Source organism: Notolepis coatsorum (assembly GCF_963971535.1).
Source record: "Notolepis coatsorum genome assembly, chromosome: 7".
Lineage (NCBI taxonomy): Eukaryota > Metazoa > Chordata > Actinopteri > Aulopiformes > Paralepididae > Notolepis > Notolepis coatsorum.
The window spans coordinates 33,531,159-33,553,218 of record NC_140171.1 but is presented as its reverse complement, the minus strand read 5'-3'; the positions used below and the strand labels follow the sequence as shown (position 1 = coordinate 33,553,218).

Sequence of the window (22,060 nt, the reverse complement as noted above, 5' to 3'; positions counted from 1 at the left end):
TTAACTATCCCATTCACAGCTGTTACGCTACTCCTGAACGATATAACGACACTACCCGCGTCCGTACAACTGAAAAGGGTTGTCCTAGCGGGCGTCACAGCAGCGAAGAAGCTAATAGCAATGAGATGGAAGGAGCCTGAGAAGCTTACAATGATTAACTGGTCCCTAACTCTATTGGATGTGATTTATCTTGAGATATCCACGGCCCGGGTGATCGGGGTAGGGCAGGCTGGAATTGACCTGTGGTTCGCAGCAGCTGAGAAGGTAAAGACCGCAGTGTGCGGCTGAGCGGGGTTGGGGCGCTTGATCGGGGGGGTCCGGCGGTCTCTGGGGAGGGGGAGGAGGAAATGTCTTGTCTGTCTTGGTTTTTGTCTTGTCCTTCTTAACTTTGACTGGGGGGATTTTAGGGGGGGTTGGTATTTAGCTATTCTGCGCTATATGTCAACTCACATGCCATCTCCCCAAGAGACTAATATTGACAGACTGATTGACCTGTCAACCAACTTGGAGGAAGAATTTCTTTCTTCTTACACTTTACCTTCTGCAAGTTTGGCAGTCTTGAACATGTGTAAGGGACCTAGGCTATCTACAGTAAATCTGCGGCAACACTCTCATAAACAATCTTTTAAGTCACTCCACTTTGTAAAGGTGGGGAAAGGTTGCCATGTTTTGAAGACCCTTTTTGTTATTGAAGTAGCCATCTATATTTGATAGGTTGGACGCTGTTTCTTTTTCTTTTTGTCTTTATAATTTATTATTCTGTATTATTATTGTTTGTTATTCTCCTGTGAAAGTTATGTTTTTTGTTACTGTGGTTATTGTGTTGTCCTGTTTCATGTAATTAATAATAAAAAAATTTGATCAAAAAAAAAGAAATAAGGTTGGATGAATCTGGCAGTTGTATAAAAGCTTTACACCACGTGCAGTCGTGATTTGTGACCAATAAACCATGCCTAGGGGGGTCTAACGACCCTCGGCTGCGCCTCGGGCCTAACAACCACCCCTAGGCATGGTTTATTGGTCACAAACCACTCCTGCGTGTGATGTAATGCTTAAGTATGGAATCATTCAGTCTAAATGAAGTCATACCTGTATGGTGCTATGGTCCTGTATGGAGTCATTCAGTCTAAATGAAGTCATACTGTACCTGTATGGTGCTATAGTCCTGTATGGAGTTTGTATGGAGGTGGACCCAGGAACATTTCTCATTTGAATGGGTTTTTTTCATAGAAGTAATTCAAATTTGTATTTAGTACTCATGGTGATGCTTTGGATAAAAGTGTCAACCAAATAGCAAATGTTATGTTATGTTGTGTTATGTTACGTTAGGTTATGTTAGGTTACATTATGTTATGTTGTGTTATGTTATGTTACCTCTCCATTGAAGAAGAGGAAGGAACTTCCTGCCATGGAGTTATCCAGGAAGTCATCAATCTCAACTGACTCCTGATCCACCTGAGGAGGCACCTGCTCCACAGACACACACTAATGTACACACACACACACACACACACACACACACACACACACACACACACACAAGTCATTTTGTTCTTTGGAATTGACTGGCATGTGTTATTCCTTATACAGAGCACATTCAAACGCCTAAATACGTTTAGCCACAAAAGGTGTCATTGTCCATTGTAAAAGCATTGTAAGTTCGTGTTTCAGGCTAGCTAGCTATTGTCCAATTGAATGAATGAATGAATGGGAATTGAAGAGAGAGTGAGACGTAACGTTATGCTAGCCTGCATGAGAGGAATTTGAGAGAGGAATCAAACTAAATTGGAGACGTTTCTGGTAACAGCTAAAAGACAAGGCGGAGCCCACAAGTACTCCAGCTACAACAACTACCCCGCTTTGAGAAGATTTGCAAGGGAAATCAAGCACACACAAGTCACTGAATGTAGGCTAGAATGTGAATATGAAAAGTGATTTATTTGCAACCTGCAGTAGTTAATAATAGGCTTCATTTTGATTAATATATTATTTAAGTTACTATTATTTTAATTTAATGAAATCTACTACTCAGGGAAGTACTGCAATTATTATTTGAATGTAAATAAATCTACTAGCTTACTCAGGGAAGTACTGTCTGCAGGGTAATTATTATTATTTTAATAAAAATAAATCTCCTACTCAGGGAAGTAGCCTACTGTAGACCTACAACTAAATGTTTAATTAGGCCTAATTATTTCACAGTGGCACAGGATCATTTGCCAAGCTTTTGTTTATTTTCAAATACAATGAATTGTGTCTTTGTGTCTTGTTATGTTAATCTTGTCTTGTTAGTAGTAGAGGAAATGGCATGTTTGTAGCCTAAAATGTATTCTAGCCTACATCTAGGTGTGGACCAGGTTAGGTGGGGCTCGGAAATATTTCCAACTACCCAAGTGGGGCCTGATTGAAAAAGTTTGGGAACCACTGGCTTAATGTATGGTTTACGGTGGTAATGGTAATGCTATGGTAGGGTATTGAAACCCTAATGTGTTCTGTGAATGTGTTATAACGCCTTTACACTAACATAGTTACCCGGGAATAATCCATGTTGGCATGACTTATTATTATATTATAATTTTTTACTTTGAAATGACTCTAAAAGGATATATATAGTATTCTACATTTTGTTTGGAATCATTAGATATGATGCCAGGTGATTGAAAATTGGGTCTAGGTTGTAAATAAATGGAATTATCCTGAGGTTCTCCTGTCTGAGTTTGCCGAAGCAAACCTGACTCAGTTTACTGTCCAATGTTGTTCTGTCTCATATTGTATCTCATACAATCAGTAGTTTTAGCCTAGCAATCTGAATGGCTAAATTGGTGTTCCAGCCATGCTGGTAATTCCCCTAAAATATATTGGTTGCTAAGGAAACTATTCATTATAACCATGGAGCTAGCTAACATCTTTCTCTTTTCACTGCCATGCCCATAGGATTTCCCAGTAAAGAATGTCCTACTGGGTATTATAGCTACTTATTATATATCATATTCTATCATACTGTATTGTATATGTGTGTGTGTGTGTGTGTGTGTGTTAGTTACCTTGCTTCGACTCATCCTGAACAGTGTGAAGACGAGCAGGTAGAGTGGGTAGACCACCAGACAGCTGACCAGCCCGGCCGCCAGAGTCTCTCCATTCAGCGACACCAGCCTGGATACCGCCTTAGGCCTGCAGTACACCACACACACCGCACGCTGTCAACATATCCACTCACATTCGAGTAGCTACACATCACATGCATATGCGTGTGGGCAGACAGACGGACAAACAAGGAGACAGAGAAGCAAAAAGACACGCTCCCACCCTTACCCATATCTCCTGTCGGACACAGTGCTGTACCACAGTGCGTTGGCCAGCAAACAGAGCTGCAGTAACACAGTGCAGCACGTCGCCCTCTGCAGTCGGGTAAAGGGACTGCGGGTGGGTCGTTCCCATAGCGACAGCCACAGGTGACTTTCGCACAGAGCCCTCTGCAGTTCGTACTTCAGGAGGCGGGGCAACCGACAAAGCTCCGCCTCTTCTGCTGGTTACAGGAAACGTGGGTTAGAATAGACGAGTGTAGGCAAAACTCTTCCTCCGAAAACCAAACTGCACGCGAGACTCCAGTCGGAATGAAACCAAGCAACAATGTCTGACGACCTGTCCCGACTCTCTCCCCAAAAGAAGTGCCCACGGTTTGGTTTCAGGCAGAGTTTTGCCTATAAGATGCCGTTGGCGATAAAAGGTGTCTATGGACAGACGGGCTAATCAATATAATAGAGCTTAGACTTGACCATATGTCTGTCTCAAATCTACACCTGCTGAGACCTCCTCTCCTCACCTGAGGCCTCCACCTCGATCTCCACCCTTCCACCGGTCCTCTCGTTGTCCACCGACAGCCACTCCTCAGCAAGGAAGTAGAAGCTGCTCCCTGTCTGCAGGTCCTTCACCAGGACGTAGTGTAGCAGCCAGGCTGGGGACAGACCTGGTACAAATAACAGTAGTAGTAACGTATTCATCCTTTAGTTTTACTTTAGTTTATTTATTTAGCACATTTAAAAGACATACAAAGAACAAAATACATATTTTCTTTTTTAAAGATCGTGCCAAAGCAGAGGCAAGAGACCCAAACAGGCCTATGCGAGGCCTCCACTTAATTCAGAAAATAAATTCATTAACTCATCCAGAGCCATCGCTTAATGAGCCAGGGGGGGGGGGGGCGCTAGAACGCCATCGCTTTAATCAATGGGGAGACTGCAAGATTTGCGAGTGCTTAAAAATATATCTTATATTATAGCTATGGGTCTAATACACCCGTCGATTGTCAGTGAGTTGCTTCCAGTCAACATGCACAAAACAGATTGTTTTTTCATCCGTACATTTCCGTTTTATACCATTTTGAATATGAGTATAGTTTTGGTGATTCTTAGTCATCCCAGGAAAAGACGCGATAATAGCGTTTTAGTGGAATACACTAAACACGTTGTAATTTTTTGCCTGATTATCGAATCTTCCTGAAATCAACGCTAGATTATCATTATTATCCTTCCTCGTGCATACATGAAATGGCCCTTGTAGCGCGGCGCTCCCCCCCCACCTCCTGCACCCAATGGTAAACAGCCACACACACACAGACAGCTTTGATCGCGGTAGAAAGAAATATCAGATCAATGCAAGATTTTATATATAGAGTCTCTGATGTAATGCAAAATAAATAATCCAATTATCTGATCGCCATTCCAAATACTGCTCGTGGAGGTCCGTCCCACATTGCCCGGCATTGCATATGAAGGGGGGGGGGGGGGGGGGGGGGGGGGCAGCATTGCAGAGGTAACGTTGTAAACGCTAGTCCTGCCGGAGTATTTAAACCCCGCCCGCACGGCTCAGATCGGCCCAGAAAATAAACTACACAATTTCGAATAGAGTGCAATACCGGCTGGAAGGCGTAGGCGGCGGTATTTGCCCTTTTGCGAGCTCAGACCCATTCCCAATGATAACATCAGGCTGGATGGATGAAAAATGTATGGATATAGCTAATAAAAGAAATAACGATTAAAACCAGAGTTTACTCGTGATTGGCGCTGAGCGGTTGGCGAGTTAACCCGACTTTTCTCGTGACTGGCGCTGAATGAGTTAAACAAAAAACAAAAACATTATGTTAGCTTTCTATGAGCTCATATTGAAGACAATGAAAAAAAGTGTAAAAATCACAGAGGGAAGGGACAGAAATACTGATCGAACGTAGATAAAAATATGTTTTCTATCTACGTTCGATTTTGGTAAATTATTATTAACATTCTAGTAATAGTAATACTAATAGTACTAAATACTAATATTAGCACAACCATTACTGCTAGTCTTAAATAGTTGTGCCAAAATAACTACTATGGCTGACAGGCCAGTTACAGTAATGTTTACTGGAATGTGTGTATATTTATTTGTGTGCGTGTGTGTGTAGGTTTGTATATGTTTGTGTGTGTATGTGTGTGTGTGTACAGTAGGTTTGTACTGTATATGTTTGTGTGTGTGTGTGTGTGTGTGTGTGTGTGTGTGTGTGTGTGTGTGTGTGTGTGTGTGTGTGTAGGTTTGTATATGTTTGTGTGCGTCTGTGTGTGTGCGTGTGTGTGTGTACTGTATATTTTTCTGTGTGTAGGTTTGTGTGTGTGTACACTGTAGGTTTGTATATGTTTGTGTGTGTGTGTAGGTTTGTATATTTTTCTGTGTGTGTGTGTGTGTGTGTGTGTGTGTGTGTGTGTGTGTGTGTGTGTGTGTGTGTGTGTGTGTGTGTGTGTGTGTGTGTACACTGTAGGTTTGTATATGTCTGTGTGAGCGTGTAGGGTTGTGCATGTGTGTGTATGTACCCTTGTTGTCATGCCAAACTCTGATCTTCCAGACGTTGCCGAGGCTGGTATCTGTGGCTATATGGAAAATGTCAAGCGCGTTGCGAACAAAGGCTCCCTGGCTGTCGAGGTGGCGGTGCCCGCTGCGGCTCTCGCGCCCATGCAGACCAATGCCTACGTGGGCCGTGGTGCCTAGGAAGACAGGGGGTGGGGGGTAGTTGGAGAAACATTTATTATACATTTATAATAAATCCTCTACTTTCCACAGTCTCAGTTATGCTACTGTAACTTGAATTTCTATTTTTGTACTTCTGTTTGTGGTGTATTTATACTATTCAATAAGGATTCACTGATACCGTACCAATACTCTGTCTGGAGACCCGAGAGATCTGTCTCCAGCCCAGCCAATTTCATGAATACTAGAACTGATGCCAAACCATCTGTAGCTTGGCAGAAATAAAAGCAATGCAATTAAATGTTCTGCCATTTACATGCAGATACTATAGAAGGATGCAGAAGGATGTTAGATTGCTCTCAGTAATGGATGGGTGTGGTACTTGGTATTACCTGTTAAGTATTCAGAATCTGTAGAGACCTCTTCATCTCAAGGATAAATTTTCTTGATCCTCCAATCACGAATGTTGCTTCCCTCAGGAAGCGAGGGTTGTGATTGGAGGATCAAGAAAAGGTTTGATATAGGTCAACTGTGTTGCTATGACACGAGCAAACACTGCTACAAGAAACAAACTTGGGTCATCAGTGTATTCCTACTATTTATAGACCTTTTCAGAGTTTAAAACGGTTTAGAGTTTTTGGATGTGTGTGAGATCATGTGCAAAATAAATCAGCATTGTTTTTTGGTGAAGTGTCACATTCTAAAGGGGTCCAAGTTTATTTCCTGTTGCAGTGTTTGCTAATATCAATAACTGACAGGAAATATACTTGGGCCCGAGGCTGTTCCCCTAGCAACGGATTTCTTTTTTTTTAAACTTACATTTTTATTTAACATTTATAGACATACAACACAATATTTACAGTGACATCCATAACATAACAACATACAGACATGGGTCCCTTGAATATGGCCTCGTTCAGCCATCCAGACCCCCGTACATCCCCCCCCCTGAGTTAAGCCCATTGGAGCCCCCCATATCCCAGGCCGCTGCGCTCGCAGCCGGGCCCCCAGCGACACGGGTCCCTTGAATGGTCCACCATGCGCGGAGCCGAGCACCCCGAGCCCCCACCCGCCCCCGCCCCGACCGCCAGGCCCCCGGCCTACGAGAGCCCCAAGCCCAGGTCAGCAGAAGGCCTAAGCACCACGCCTCAATGGCCCCCCGACCACCCGCGACCCCAAGCCCGGTGGCCCGGAGACCAGACCGCCCGGGCCACGGCGGCCGAAGGCCCCAGGAAACCCCGCCCCCCCCCACACCAATCCCACAACACGCAAGGCCCCCCCTCCCCCGGATCGAACCGCCGGAACAATGGCCCTCGCTCCCTCCCCCCGACACCCCCCCCCACTGAACCCAGCCTGCCCACCTCTGTACCTCCCATGTCACCGACATCACCGCCTACATTTATGAAACTAAACTAACAACACAATAAGAAAAAATTATATGTTATATGTTTCGCACTCTTTCCCCGGTTGGCGGTTTGGAGGGGGATCAGCCCTCCCACTGGAGAAGCCCCCCCCCCAGAGACGGAGATACCTCCCAAAGAAGGTTCTCCAAGCCTCTCTTCATGTCCAACATTTTGAATTCTTGTCCTTCATATTTGTCCATGTGCACATTTAAAGCAACTGCTATTCTAACATAACTCTGAAGAAATAATATAAAAGAAGACTGGGCACTTCCCAGGTAATTCTTTTTAACCCTGTTTAACCCCCGTTGGCGGGTTGGAGGGGTAAGGCTCTTCTGGAGAGGGCCCCTCCTATAACGACGGAGATATCCCCTGTGGGGGTTCTCCAATGTCCCTATTATTGTCCAACATTTTATTTGAATTTTTATCCTTCATATGACCGTACATTTCCAGAGCTCCCGGCCAGGTCTCCGAATGTGATTCCCCATGTTCCCCGTCCTCTTAGCTGTGTGTCCTGTGTGCTAGTGTCTACAGTTTAGTCCAGTACGTGTTATTTGTATTATATGTCCCGAATCAAGTCCCAATTTTCCCAACTAATGTGTTTACCTTGTCTGTATTCCCAGTGGTCTGTGTGTTGTCTGCCGTGTGTCTCGAATCATAACCTCCATTCACTATCTAATTATATGCATATTGAGTCTTGGTCGGTGTGTATGACCTCAGTGCTCGAGTCCTGCTTGGTGTGTGAGACTTCGTTATTCAAGTTCTGGCTGGTCTGGTTGTTCTCGGTGCTCGGATCCCGGTTGGTGTGTGTGGCCTCCGTGTTCGTATCTCGGCCGGCCTGGTCGGCCTCCGCGTCTGCATCGTGTGTGCGGATGGTCCGGCCGACCTCGGTGCCCGAGTCCTGGTTGGTCCGATTGTATCCAGTGTCTCCCTGTCCCTCCCCCGGGGGTCGTCCGTTTCGCCTCTCCCGAACCAGCCTCCATGCTCCTCCGAATACTCCGCATTGCATCGAGTCCAGTCCGCGTGTTGGCCATGTTAGCTTGCTGCTCCTTCTCCAACCAGGCCTCATTGCGGTCCAACGTCCCGTTAGCTTGTATTCCTTGCTGCTTCATTTTCATCGTGTTAACTTCCATTTTAGCTTGCAGCTTCTTCTCCGGCCAGGCCTCGCTGCGTTCCAACGTCCCGTTAGCTTGTATCCCTTGCTGCTTCATTTTCATCGTGATAACTTCCATGTTAGCTTGCAGCTCCTTCTCCAGCTCCAGCCAGGCCTCGCTGCGTTCCAACGTCCCGTTAGCTTGTATCCCTTGCTGCTTCATTTTCATCGTGATAACTTCCATGTTAGCTTGCAGCTCCTTCTCCAGCTCCAGCCAGGCCTCGCTGCGGTCCACAGCCAGGCTAGTTTGTATCGCTTGCTGCGTCATATTCATCTTGTTAACTTCCTTGTTAGTTTGCAGCTACTTCTCTGGCCAGGCCTCGCTGCGGTCCGACGCCACGTTAGCTTGTATTCCCCGACCCTTCTCCAACTCCTCCCTGAGTCCATCGATGCTGCCCTGGATGATCCGCGTTCTAGCTTGGATAGCCATTGCGTTAGCCTGTATGCTAGCTTGTATGCTTGTTTGTAGCTCTTGGTTAGCTGTTGCGTTAGCCTGTTGGCTAGTCAACGCGCTAGCTTGCATGTTCTGCATGTTAGCTTGTACGCCAGCTTGTATGCTATCTTGTACAGCTTGGATAGCCTTTGCGTTAGCTTGTATGTCAGCCCGTAGCTCATGTACGCTGGCTAGCATGTTCGCTTGTAGCTTCGCTACCCTGGCGGGCTCCACGTCTCTGTCTACCTGTGTCACGCTCGCCTGAGCTACCTCTTCCGCCATTTCCTCGTGTCAAGATCTTTCCTCCAGTGTTTGTACGTCTTCTGGGGTCCTCTTTCTCTCGTTCTTTCTCGTAGTCATCCTTCCTTTTCTCTTATATCCTTGAATTGTCACTTTTTATTTTGTTTTAGCAGCAACGGATTTCTACTGAAAAGATCTATACAGTCAATTCTACTGGGTTCCTTCTGTACGACGAGAGCACTCTCCTCCTTCACCACTCTGACTGCTGAATGACAGTGACTCCATCTGTCCAGACCTGTCTATCTCACCTGTCCCTCCCATCTGTCCAGACCTGTCTCTCACCTGTCCCTCCCATCTGTCCAGACCTGTCTCTCACCTGTCCCTCCCATCTGCCCAGACCTGTCTCTCACCTGTCCCTCCCATCTGTCCAGACCTGTCTCTCACCTGTCCCTCCCATCTGTCCAGACCTGTCTCTCACCTGTCCAGACCTGTCTCTCACCTGTCCCTCCCATCTGTCCAGACCTGTCTCTCACCTGTCCAGACCTGTCTCTCACCTGTCCCTCCCATCTGTCCAGACCTGTCTCTCACCTGTCCCTCCCATCTGTCCAGACCTGTCTCTCACCTGTCCCTCCCATCTGTCCAGACCTGTCTCTCACCTGTCCCTCCCATCTGTCCAGACCTGTCTCTCACCTGTCCCTCCCATCTGCCCAGACCTGTCTCTCACCTGTCCCTCCCATCTGTCCAGACCTGTCTCTCACCTGTCCCTCCCATCTGTCCAGACCTGTCTCTCACCTGTCCCTCCCATCTGCCCAGACCTGTCTCTCACCTGCTCCTCGACTCCAGCCTGTCTTGACCTGGACCTCGTACTTGAACAGGCCATCTTGGCCGCAGAGTGGTACCACGCCGGCCCGGCGCAGATCCAACTGGTCCAGCTTGTGCAAAATGGCTGCAGCCACAGCGTAGCAAAGCAACCCCACCACACACACCAACAGCACGACCAGACTGGGGGCTCCAGGGCGGTCCTGGTGGAGAGAGAGGACGGGGGTTAGGGTTAGACTGTGTTTGGGTATGCAGTATAATCAGTATAATTCTTTCAGACCCATGGCACCATGATAAACCCCCACCCTATCTATCTATCTATCTATCTATCTATCTATCTATCTATCTATCTATCTATCTATCTATCTATCTATCTATCTATCTATCTATCTATCTATCTATCTATCTATCTATCTATCTATCTATCTATCTTCTGATCTGGTGTGTGTGAGTGAGATATTTTGTAAGGATGTTTCATCTCTCCTGCTGTGCTGAGGTGTAGCTTTATGTGTACCGTAACATGCTTTAGAGAGAGAGAGAGAGAGAGAGAGAGAGAGAGAGAGAGAGAGAGAGAGAGAGAGAGAGAGAGAGAGAGAGAGAGAGAGAGAGAGAGAGAGAGAGAGAGAGAGAAAGCGCCTCTGATGAAACATACAGGGTCTGAGTGAGTCAGAGAGAGAGAGAGAGAGAGAGAGACTCATAGGATATTGATTGAATGGGAGAGATGGGGACTCACTTCAACCTGCTGGCAAATAAAGAAAAATGTTCTGTCAGATGAATGCAGCAGTCACTGGAGCTTCTCATTGTCCTTCACCCTCTTACCTGGTCTATTCCTGCTTGCTCAGGACCAAACTATACATTGTTTATAGGTTTACTGTGCACTGCAATTCTGCAGTTTCTTATAGCAGAGGGAACCTTTGTTCCCAGACTGACGACTGAAAGGCAGCCGCTGTGGTTCAGACCCATTCTGTGCTTAGCCAACCACGAGCAATATTTGCCAGACAATTACAGTATGTATTGAGCCTTCCAGGCAGCTAAGTATAAGTAGAAGGCTTCCAGACAGCCTAAAGAATGCTGACTAAAGTGTGTTTCCTTCCAGGCAGCAAACCAGTACAGGGCAGTCTGTCTCCTAGGCAGCCAAATAACACTAAACGTCAAGGCAGCCTGAACAATCATAGTTAATGTCACATGTCTACCAGAGAGAAATACAATAAAAGTCTGCTAGGCAGCCAAATGGAGCCTTCCAGGCTGCCAACTCTTAATAGACTACTCAAAGCAGTCTCAGCGATGTCTGGTGCCTGTCAGGCAGCAAAGCAATAAGGGGCACTCTGCCAGGTAGCAAAATGATGTTGAATGTTGCACTCTCGTATGTCTTGCACTGTCTCTTTGCACTCTCTGTGGGGTCCTGCTGTTTTATACAGAGTACAGTATGGACCATGTTGGCACAATACTAGCGATACAAATCCATGTACAGTTTTTGTGTATTTTGAATCTGATGTGTGTGTGTGTGTGTGTGTGTGTGTGAAACTCACTGGTGCTATGAAGCTGATGGCTTTGGACGGCACAAACAGGCCCGCGGCAAAGGCCGTGAGGTGCCTCGTCCGGCAGACGGCCCTGCTGGAGTTGGTCTCGGCCAGCGGCACCATGCCATCCGTGCGCCACTGTTTGTCACTTTCACTGAAGTACTGGCACAGAGAGGCAAACACCCCCACCTCCAGGGTCACCCCTACGGGCGGGGAGGCGGGGCCGCAGGCCGTGGTCACGTTGATGAAGTAGTCCAACGTGGTGTCGTAGAACCTAGGACAGACAAGGGGCTTAGCATCAAAGCAGTGTTTCCGGGACCCACGTGCAGGTTTTGAGAAGATCAAAATAGGTCCCCAAATGAATCTCTGGAAGCGTTATGAAGCCAAAGACGTGTTGAACAAAACACTGTAGGCTAGTCGTTGAGCAGTCTAAACTATTTATCATTTGTGTCCTATTAGCCTGCACGATAATCTGCCATTTGGGTCCCCTGACAAGAAGGCTTTGCTTTGAGTACAGTAGTGATATACAGTAGCACAGGCCAAGGAAAATTGTAACTTAATTCATGTCCACAAACTCCTCAAACTGTCTCGTTCATTTTTGCACAAGCTTCTTGGATTGTTATGCCACTGATGGGATATAATCACAGTGTCCACTTACTCTGGGGACAGGAAGAAGGTGTAATTCCTGTGGTCCAGGTCCCGCCCCCTGGTCATACTCAGCCTGATGCGTTTCGTGTCTGTGCAGTTGAATTCGTTGGGTCGTTCGTGAGAGTGGAGGTAGGCCATGATGTAAGGCTCCTCCTCAGCTTTGCCCCTCTCTCTCTCTACTCCGTCCAGCAGAGAAACGGGAGAAACGGGAAGACAGGAGGGGTATGAAGTGTTTTTCTAGAGCAGCGTTTCCTGACCTTGAGCTTGGGAATTGATTATCAAACTAAAAGTGACTATGATAATATCGTATTATCATCTTCAAATGAAGAACTGAAGAGAGAGTGACACAGAGAGTGTTGGGTACATTACTGAAGAGAGAGAGAGTGACACAGACAGTGTTGGGTACATTACTGAAGAGAGAGTGACAGAGAGTGTTGGGTACATTACTGAAGAGAGAGTGACACAGACAGTGTTGGGTGTGTTACTGAAAAAAAGTCACCAGCAGCCTTTTCCCCGCAGCAGTTTGGTGACAAGGCTACTTCAGGCTTGATCAAAAGCACAACTGGCTTACATTTCTGAAGGACAATCTTTATATCTCATTGCATCCAGACTGTGCGGAAGCCGAGAACGGCCACGTCTTTATTTATTATTTTATTGCAGACTTATTATTTCGTTATCTTGATATAACAAAGTCCGTTTTCTCGTGATAACATTCATTTATTTCATGATCTCGATATAACAAAGTCGGTTTTTTCGTGATAGCGGATTCATTTATTTCATGATCTCGATATAACAAAGTCTGTTTTCTCGTGATAACAGATTCATTTATTTCATGATCTCGATATAACAAAGTCTATTTTCTCGTGATAACAGATTAATTTATTTCATGATCTCGATATAACAAAGTCCGTTTTCTCGTGATAACAGATTCATTTATTTCATGATCTCGATATAACAAAGTCTGTTTTCTCGTGATAGCGGATACATTTATTTCAGTAAGTTGTTCACTACAGCATTGATTGATTGATTGATTGATTGATTGAAAACTTTATTAACAGATTGCAGAATGGGTACAGTACAGTACAGCTCAAAACATACAATTGTTAAGGGGATGCAGACCAGAGAAAGACTTTCGTCCATTTTCAATTCATCATAACATATGACATACATGACATACAGATAGACAGTACTGCTACATCTATACATTTATAACATACCAGATTTGCAAATACAGTACTGTTTGTGATACGAAAAGAGTCCAGAAAAGAGAGTATATACATTTGACATAGAAACTGTACATTGGAGGAGGTTGGGTAGGTGGGGTGGGGTTGGGGGGGTGAGGGGACTGTACATTGGAGGTGGTTGGGTGGGTGGGGGGTGTTGGGTAGGAGGGGTGGGTGGGTGGGGGACACTGTACAACTGTACAAGCAAAACTGTACATTGGAATATTGACAAAACCATACTTGGTAATTTACTGTACATTGGAGGGGGTTGTGTTAGGACATTTACAGGGGCCAGTTTCGAATTGCAGTCTCCCGTAGGTGTTCTTTGAGAGTGTTTTTGAAGCAGCTCTTGAAGGCTGAAATCAGGACGGCGTGATCACATGAACCAGCTCGCAATCATCTCTGAGTTCTGCACATGGTTCTGGATAATTATCTGTTATATCGAGATAATGAAATAAATTAATCTACAATGAGAAAATGTTTATTGCACTGCACTATTGCAATGTTTTACTCTGTGTATATTATGCTAATTTATGTCTATTTTATTGCACTGCTCTTTTTTTTGTCAGAAACCTGCTAATAGTCTTTTATAGATTTTATTGTTAGAAATCTATCATAATCAATAAGAAATCTATTAAACATTTTCGGGGAGGTTTTAATATAAATGTTATGCTCATTTTATGCTTATGTCTATTTTGTGTCTACATCACTACTGCACTTTGGGGTGCAATTCTATACAAATAAAGTTTTTTATTATTATTATTATTATTATTATTATTATTATTATTATTATTATTATTATTATTATTATTATTATTATTATTATTATTATAAAAACTTCTTGTTGTGCTGGTGGTTTACTTTAAAATATAATTCACATAGTGTCGTGGTTTCTACCTGCCTCCATGAAATACAGACGGTAGCCTAAGTGAAGAAGACGCATTAGCGCTGTTTCATCCTGCGAAAGTCCAGACTTTTGACATTGGATTCTCTCACAATGAGCACCTAAGCCTTGAGCGCAGTTTGGACAGATTACAGATCAACAATGATGTTCTTCTAGGGGCGCCCCAGTGGCGAACCACATAACGTGCTGATTACCGGACCCGTCGTTATTTGCCGAATGTCTTCCCCCCACTCTGTCTCCCGTTCCTCCTATCTCTCTCTCTACTGGACTGCCCAGTAGTAAAAAGCGATAAACGCAAAAAAATTAAAAAAATCTTAACAATGATGTTCTTGTCATCTTTGGTCTTGACAGAATCAAAGTAATGTTATTACTGAATTTGAGGTAGTAATTTGAGGAAGCGCACCTGCTATTACTAATTTACTATAACAGATAGAACAGAACAGCAGTCCTCCTACCGTCCAGAGAGGTGAAGTTGAGCTGGACAAACAGTCCCGCCTGCCGGTTGCTGTTTCCGGTGCTGACCATCACAATGACCGAATCACAGTGGCTGATGTTAACGGCCCCAGCCATCGGGATCCCCGCTGTCCCGGAACCCTCCGCGCCCGCCTCCCCACCGGCGCTGCCGTTATTAATGGCAACTGTGATCGCCTGGCTATCGTCTAAACCGGAGATGGGAATCTGGGTGCCGTTCTCGGTACGGAATTCCATAGAGGCCACCTCTGTGGAGACGGTGTAGTTGGCCACATAGTTGAAGGGGAATGGGTTGGGCTCCACCTGAGGGGAGGGAGGGAGAGATTATATAGAAAACACACAGATATCACATCCGGACTTATTGCAGACATGGGGCGATTTTCTAACCCATGTCCCTGTCTCTCTGAGTGTTAGTGTGTCGATATACAGATTGCAGTGACTGTTCTACCTTATACTGGATATGAGCACCACTGGCGCCATGGATCATGCCATCTTCTGTCTGACTTACAACGTCTAACCATGCCCGCTCTACTTCAACCTGTTCTGAGTGGTTCTCCTGCCCCCTCCCCCTTCCCTGTGCTGTCCTTGATGTGGCTAACAGCGTCGACAGCAGCGGCTATTCTTCCTCAAACCGATTCCGACTACCACAGGCGCGATGAATCCACCCTACGTCACCCTCAAGTTGAGTTGACAAATGCCTCTTTGTTCTTAGTTCTATTTATTACTAATAATAAAACTAGTAATAATTTTCTTATATACCTTGATTCTATAGCTACTATGTATGCATATAATATATGCGTATTACAAGTATTTATTGCTCCTATGTCTGCCCATTGCAAACATGGGAGCTCTCTCACCCCTGTCCCTGTCTCCCTGTCTCTCTGGTCCCGCCCCGTGGGGCCTGTTAAGGTGGTGTGATCCTCCCTGTGCTGTCCTTGATGTGGCTAACAGCGTCGACAGCAGCGGCTATTCTTCCTCAAACCGATTCCGACTACCACAGGCGCGATGGATCCACTCTACATCTCCCTCAGTTTTCCTATGCTTTCTTTTTTTGTGGTTGTTGTCCTTAGTTCTATTTATAATATATATATATTTTTTTTATATATGTACATGTATGTACCGTAGATACTATTGTTACCTTGTATATATATTTATATATATATATATATATATATATATATGTGTTTCATTACATGTATATATACATTCATACCAATTATTTGCCTGTTCTATTCTCCATCCATCTATCATCCATTGCAACACTATATTATCACCGACATCCATGTTGGGGGATTCCCATGTGAGGTTTCTCTCCTCCACACTGCCTGTGGTGCTTCCCCCCCCCCCCCCTATTTCTAGGTTTTTAGTGAGTCCTTCCTTATCTTCATTGGGGAGTGGTCCAAGTCTGGGAGTGGTCCATATTTGGATTTTATGGTGGTTTTTGTTTTTGATCTTTTGTGATGTTTTCTTCTTGACTTGTATAAGAAGACCCTGGGGGGGTCCTACTAATCACCCCAAAGTACCAGAAAATACCAGAAAATACCCCAAAGTATACCCCAAAATACCAGAAACTACCCCAAAATACCAGAAAATACCAGAAAATACCCCAAAGTATACCCCAAAATACCAGAAAATACCAGAAACTACCCCAAAATACCCCAAAGTATACCCCAAAATACCAGAAACTACCCCAAAATACCAGAAAATACCAGAAAATACCAGAAACGACCCCAAAATACCCCAAAATACCAGAAAATACCAGAAACTACCACAAAGTATACCCCAAAATACCAGAAAATACCCCAAAATACCCCAAAGTATACCCCAAAATACCAGAAACTACCCCAAAATACCATAAAATACCCCAAAATACCAGAAAATACCCCAAAGTATACCCCAAAATACCAGAAACTACCCCAAAATACCAGAAAATACCCCAAAGTATACCCCAAAATACCAGAAACTACCCCAAAATACCAGAAACTACCCCAAAATACCAGAAGATACCAGAAACTACCCCAAAATACCCCAAAATACCAGAAAATACCCCCAAAATACCAGAAACTACCCCAAAATACCCCAAAGTATACCCCAAAATACCCCAAAATACCAGAAACGACCCCAAAATACCAGAAAATACCCCAAAATACCAGAAAATACCAGAAACTACCCCAAAATACCCCAAAGTATACCCCAAAATACCAGAAAATACCAGAAAATACCCCAAAATACCCAAAAGTATACCCCAAAATACCAGAAACTACCCCAAAATACCAGAAACTACCCCAAAATACCAGAACATACCCCAAAATACCAGAAACTACCCCAAAATACCAGAACATACCCCAAAATACCCCAAAGTATACCCCAAAATACCAGAAACTACCCCAAAATACCAGAAAATACCCCAAAGTATACCCCAAAATACCAGAAACTACCCCAAAATACCCCAAAATACCAGAAAATACCCCCAAAATACCAGAAACTACCCCAAAATACCCCAAAGTATACCCCAAAATACCCCAAAGTATACCCCAAAATACCAGAAACGACCCCAAAATACCAGAAAATACCCCAAAATACCAGAAAATACCAGAAACGACCCCAAAATACCCCAAAGTATACCCCAAAATACCAGAAAATACCAGAAAATACCCCAAAATACCCAAAAGTATACCCCAAAATACCAGAAACTACCCCAAAATACCAGAAACTACCCCAAAATACCAGAAAATACCCCAAAATACCAGAAACTACCCCAAAATACCAGAACATACCCCAAAATACCCCAAAGTATACCCCAAAATACCAGAAACTACCCCAAAATACCAGAAAATACCCCAAAGTATACCCCAAAATACCAGAAACTACCCCAAAATACCAGAAAATACCAGAAACTACCCCAAAGTATACCCCAAAATACCAGAAAATACCAGAAACTACCCCAAAATACCCCAAAGTATACCCCAAAATACCATAAACTACCCCAAAATACCAGAAAATACCAGAAAATACCCCAAAGTATACCCCAAAATACCAGAAACTACCCCAAAATACCAGGAAATACCAGAAAATACCAGAAACTACCCCAAAGTATACCCCAAAATACCAGAAAATTTCTAGGAAGGGAAAACCACCTTGTGTCATCCTTTACTTTGATGAACAATTAGAAGATGTTAGAAGATTTTGTTGTGGGCAGGATGCTACATCTGTTTTAGGAGTGGATCGCACATTTAATTTGGGGGCTTGCTTCTTAACAGTGACTGTGTTCAAAAACCCAAAACTTTTTAAGAAAGAGACTGGAGAGCCACCATTATTCATTGGGCCACTGTATTTGCACTGGGACGGCAGCTTTGAGACTTACCATGATTTCTTTGCCCATTTGAAATCAAAGTTGTCGGTGGCATATTTAGCAACAGAAATAAATATCAGTGAGGACATAGTTATTGGATCCGATCAGGAACGGGCAATTTTAAAGGCCATAGAGTCTTTGTTTCCTGAAGCGAGTCATATTTTGTGTTCAAAACATATTCGGGATAATGTGAAACATTATCTAACACATAAAGTGGGAATGGACGCAAAAAAGAGAGCAGTACTTGAGAATAAGCTGTTCCATAATGCCAATTCTCTTACCTACTGTAAAAACGAGTATGACTTTTGTGAAAAGGTACTTGAACTTGAAACATATATAGAATCAAATTGCCCAGAGTTCACTACATATTTCTCTAAGTTAATACCTACATTGAAAAAGAAAAGAATGGAGACAAAGAACAGAAAGAAATGGATTCCTGATAATTGGACAAATAATAATTGTGAAGCAATGAATCATGTAATTAAGCTGGCTACTAATTGGAAACCACAAAAGTTACCAGATCTGATATTAAAACTCCAACAAATTTCTCAACTTCAAAATATAGATGTGCGCAGATACCTTCATGGCCAAGGTAATTATACTTTAAAGCCAGAATTTAAAAGATATGAGGTCCCCAATGTCATATGGGACACTATAACTAAAGATGAGCAGAATGAGCTATATTTAAAGTTCTTGAAAGTTAAGATGGTACCTAAGGCTAAAACAATAGAATCAAATGATGGTCAGTTGAGCATTCCAGTGGTACCCCAGCTAGCCAAAAAGCCTGGCCAAAAAAGAACGGCAAAAAATGAGCGAACAACTTCAAAAAGAAGAAAAGTGAAGACATAAGTATGTTCACTTCATGCATGCTCATAAGAGATTTGATTTCGTTTTTTATATTTTTTTACATGTGTGTTTTTTTTTAGATGACACAGAATTTTGTATTTATTTTGTATTTAACCAGGAAGTCCCATTGAGATACAAGATCTCTTTTGCAAGGGAGACCTGGCCAAGATGACAGCAATAACATTTGCAATATATCAGACAGCAATGTTTTTGTGTTTACATGTATTGTATATTGCAGGGGTCAGCAACCTTTTTGACATGGAGTGCCTGTTTGAAATATAGTTGTAACTAGTGTGCCTCAACAATATTCCATGCATCGTAATTTTTTTTTCTCATAATCAGGTCTTTTTAATGATAATTTTTACATTATTACATCATTATTGTTATTGTTATTATTAACAATATTATTATGATGGTTGTATCAACCCTAAATCTGAGTTGGGGGGGGGGGGGGAATGCAATGCAGACAAACTGCTGCATACAGTGCGACCATTTCACTCACATTTGCCCATTCATTTTTGGACACATCACACACCATCGGTGTGTGTACTGTACGTGTGCTGTCATAGCTCCACCTACAGGCCTAATGGAGAACACCAGGAGAACACCAGGATGTGAATGGAGGGTGAATGTGAGGTATATCGTGTAAATAAGTTTTGATTGATCGCAAGACTACACTGTAAAAAAATAATTATTAGTTACCAGAACTTAAAAATATTGAGTTCAGTTACTGTGCATTAAGGTTTTCAGTTTTCAATCCATAATAAGTTAACAGAAAAATAAGTACACAACCACATTATTTCAACTTAATAAAACTATGTTTATTGCCATTGTTTTAAGAACACAAGTTGACTTGGTAATACTCACATTTTGAGTAAAAAAATGGCTTTTAACATGTGCAATGTTCAATGAAATAGAAAAATAAATAATACAATTTGTTGATTAATCCCACTGGTCACAATGGTGACCGTAATAATGTTTTTGTTATAAGGCTCTGCAAATGTTACTGAATGATGTAGCAATGTATTTCCAGCTAAATTGAAATAATAAACAAATAAAGGGTCTCAATTAAATATGTGGAAGTAAAAAGAACCTGTGGGAGGATTTCAACAAGATAAATGCGACAACAGTGCAAAATAGTTCACTATAATATTTCAAAGCAAAAAAAAAAAAAAAAATTAAATAATATTTTTTATTTTTTTTTATTTTTTTTAGTGCTGCCCCCTGTGCCTATGCAAATGCCCCCGCGTGCCTATGCAGGCACGCGTGCCTAGGGTTGCCTACCCCTGGTATATTGTATATACCGTAATTCCTCTAATAGTAACCCCGGCTTGTATTTGTTTCAACTGTAGCGTATATTAGTAACCCGGCTTGTATTAGGAGGCCGGCTTATAATTGCTTAGCTCAAGAGCGCACCCGGCCATTAATAGAGACCCGGCTTGTATTTGAGACCCGGTTACTATTAGAGGAATTACGGTATGCACTTTTATTATGTTCTTGTGTGATGTATACAATATACAATACATGTAAACACAAAAACACAAAACAGAATAGTCTACATAATAGTAAAGGTGGATGACAGTAAAATACAGGGTAATACAGTAATTTAGCAGTTTTGCAGTTGGGACCCGACTACAGAAAGCAGCGAAATTCTTTTTGTAGGAAGTTATGTAATACAGATTTAAATTTGTTGAGAGAGACCAGGGTATCTAAGTGGATATGGTCTTGTAGCCCATTCCATGACCAAGGTGTGAAGCTTGAAAAAGCTGTTCTTCCTAGTTCAGTGTGTATTCTAGTTTTTTAAGTAGCCATCTTGTGGACCTGAATGTAATGTAATGACACAGTTAGAATGTCCTGTTATGTTGTCATGTATAGCCTATAGTTGTCTCTTTTCTTCCGTCCTTACTGGAATTTGTTCAAAAATGTTATACTGTTCTGTTATTATTGTTGTTGATGTTGTTTTGTTATTGTTGAACATTTAAAATAAAATTGATAAAAACAAATGTATACTGTTTGTTCAGTGTTCAATACAGATGTTATTACATTTGGAGATTATAATATATTAAAATAAACATTTGTTTTGAAAATATGTGGTACTTTGTGAATGGGAAATGGACTCCACATATATAGCACTTTCCTACCTGCACAAATAGCTTTATAATTGCCTCTCCTTCACCAATTCACACATGCACTCACAGAGCAATGGCAGCCAGATGCCATGCAAGGTGCTAGCCTGCTTATTGGAGTAATTTGGGGTTCAGTGTCTTGAAGGACACTTCGGCATGTGAACAGAAGGAGCTGGGATTCAAACCACTGACCAAACCATTGACCATATGATCATTAGTTGACCTGCTCTACCTCTGAGCCAGTATTTTGTGGTACATTGAGGTATACTTTGGGGAACTTTGAGGTTCTTTGGGGTATTTCGTGATACTTTGGTATTTTAGGGTATACTTTGTGGTATACTTTGGGGTATTTTAGGGTATTTTGGGGTATTTTCTGGTATTTTCTGGTACTTTGGGGTATACTTTGGGGTATTTTAGGGTAGTTTCTGGTATTTTCTGGTATTTTGGGGTATTTTCCGGTATTTTCTGGTATTTTCTGGTATTTTGGGGTAGTTTCTGGTATTTTGGGGTATACTTTGGGGTATTTTGGGGTATTTTCTGGTATTTTGGGGTATTTTGGGGTAGTTTCTGGTATTTTGGGGTATACTTTGGGGTATTTTCTGGTATTTTGGGGTATACTTTGGGGTAGTTTCTGGTATTTTCTGGTATTTTGGGGTAGTTTCTGGTATTTTGGGGTATACTTTGGGGTATTTTGGGGTAATTTCTGGTATTTTGGGGTAGTTTCTGGTATTTTGGGGTATACTTTGGGGTATTTTGGGGTAGTTTCTGGTATTTTCTGGTATTTTGGGGTAGTTTCTGGTATTTTGGGGTATACTTTTGGGTATTTTGGGGTAGTTTCTGGTATTTTCTGGTATTTTCTGGTATTTTGGGGTAGTTTCTGGTATTTTCTGGTACTTTGGGGTGATTAGTAGGACCCCCATGGGGTCTA

At 42.9% G+C, this 22,060-nt stretch overlaps 1 protein-coding gene across 1 annotated transcript in view; it reads right to left on the bottom strand.

Moving 5' to 3' along the window:
* Nucleotides 1–22,060, bottom strand: part of pkd1a (polycystic kidney disease 1a) — a 228,555-nt gene that overhangs the window by 57,312 nt on the left and 149,183 nt on the right. The window contains 9 exon segments of the mRNA XM_084318240.1: nt 1,375–1,485; nt 3,045–3,171; nt 3,313–3,523; nt 3,824–3,967; nt 5,844–6,014; nt 10,050–10,245; nt 11,572–11,836; nt 12,221–12,386; nt 14,793–15,111. Of these exon segments, the coding sequence (XP_084174366.1) occupies nt 1,375–1,485; nt 3,045–3,171; nt 3,313–3,523; nt 3,824–3,967; nt 5,844–6,014; nt 10,050–10,245; nt 11,572–11,836; nt 12,221–12,386; nt 14,793–15,111 (1,710 nt within the window).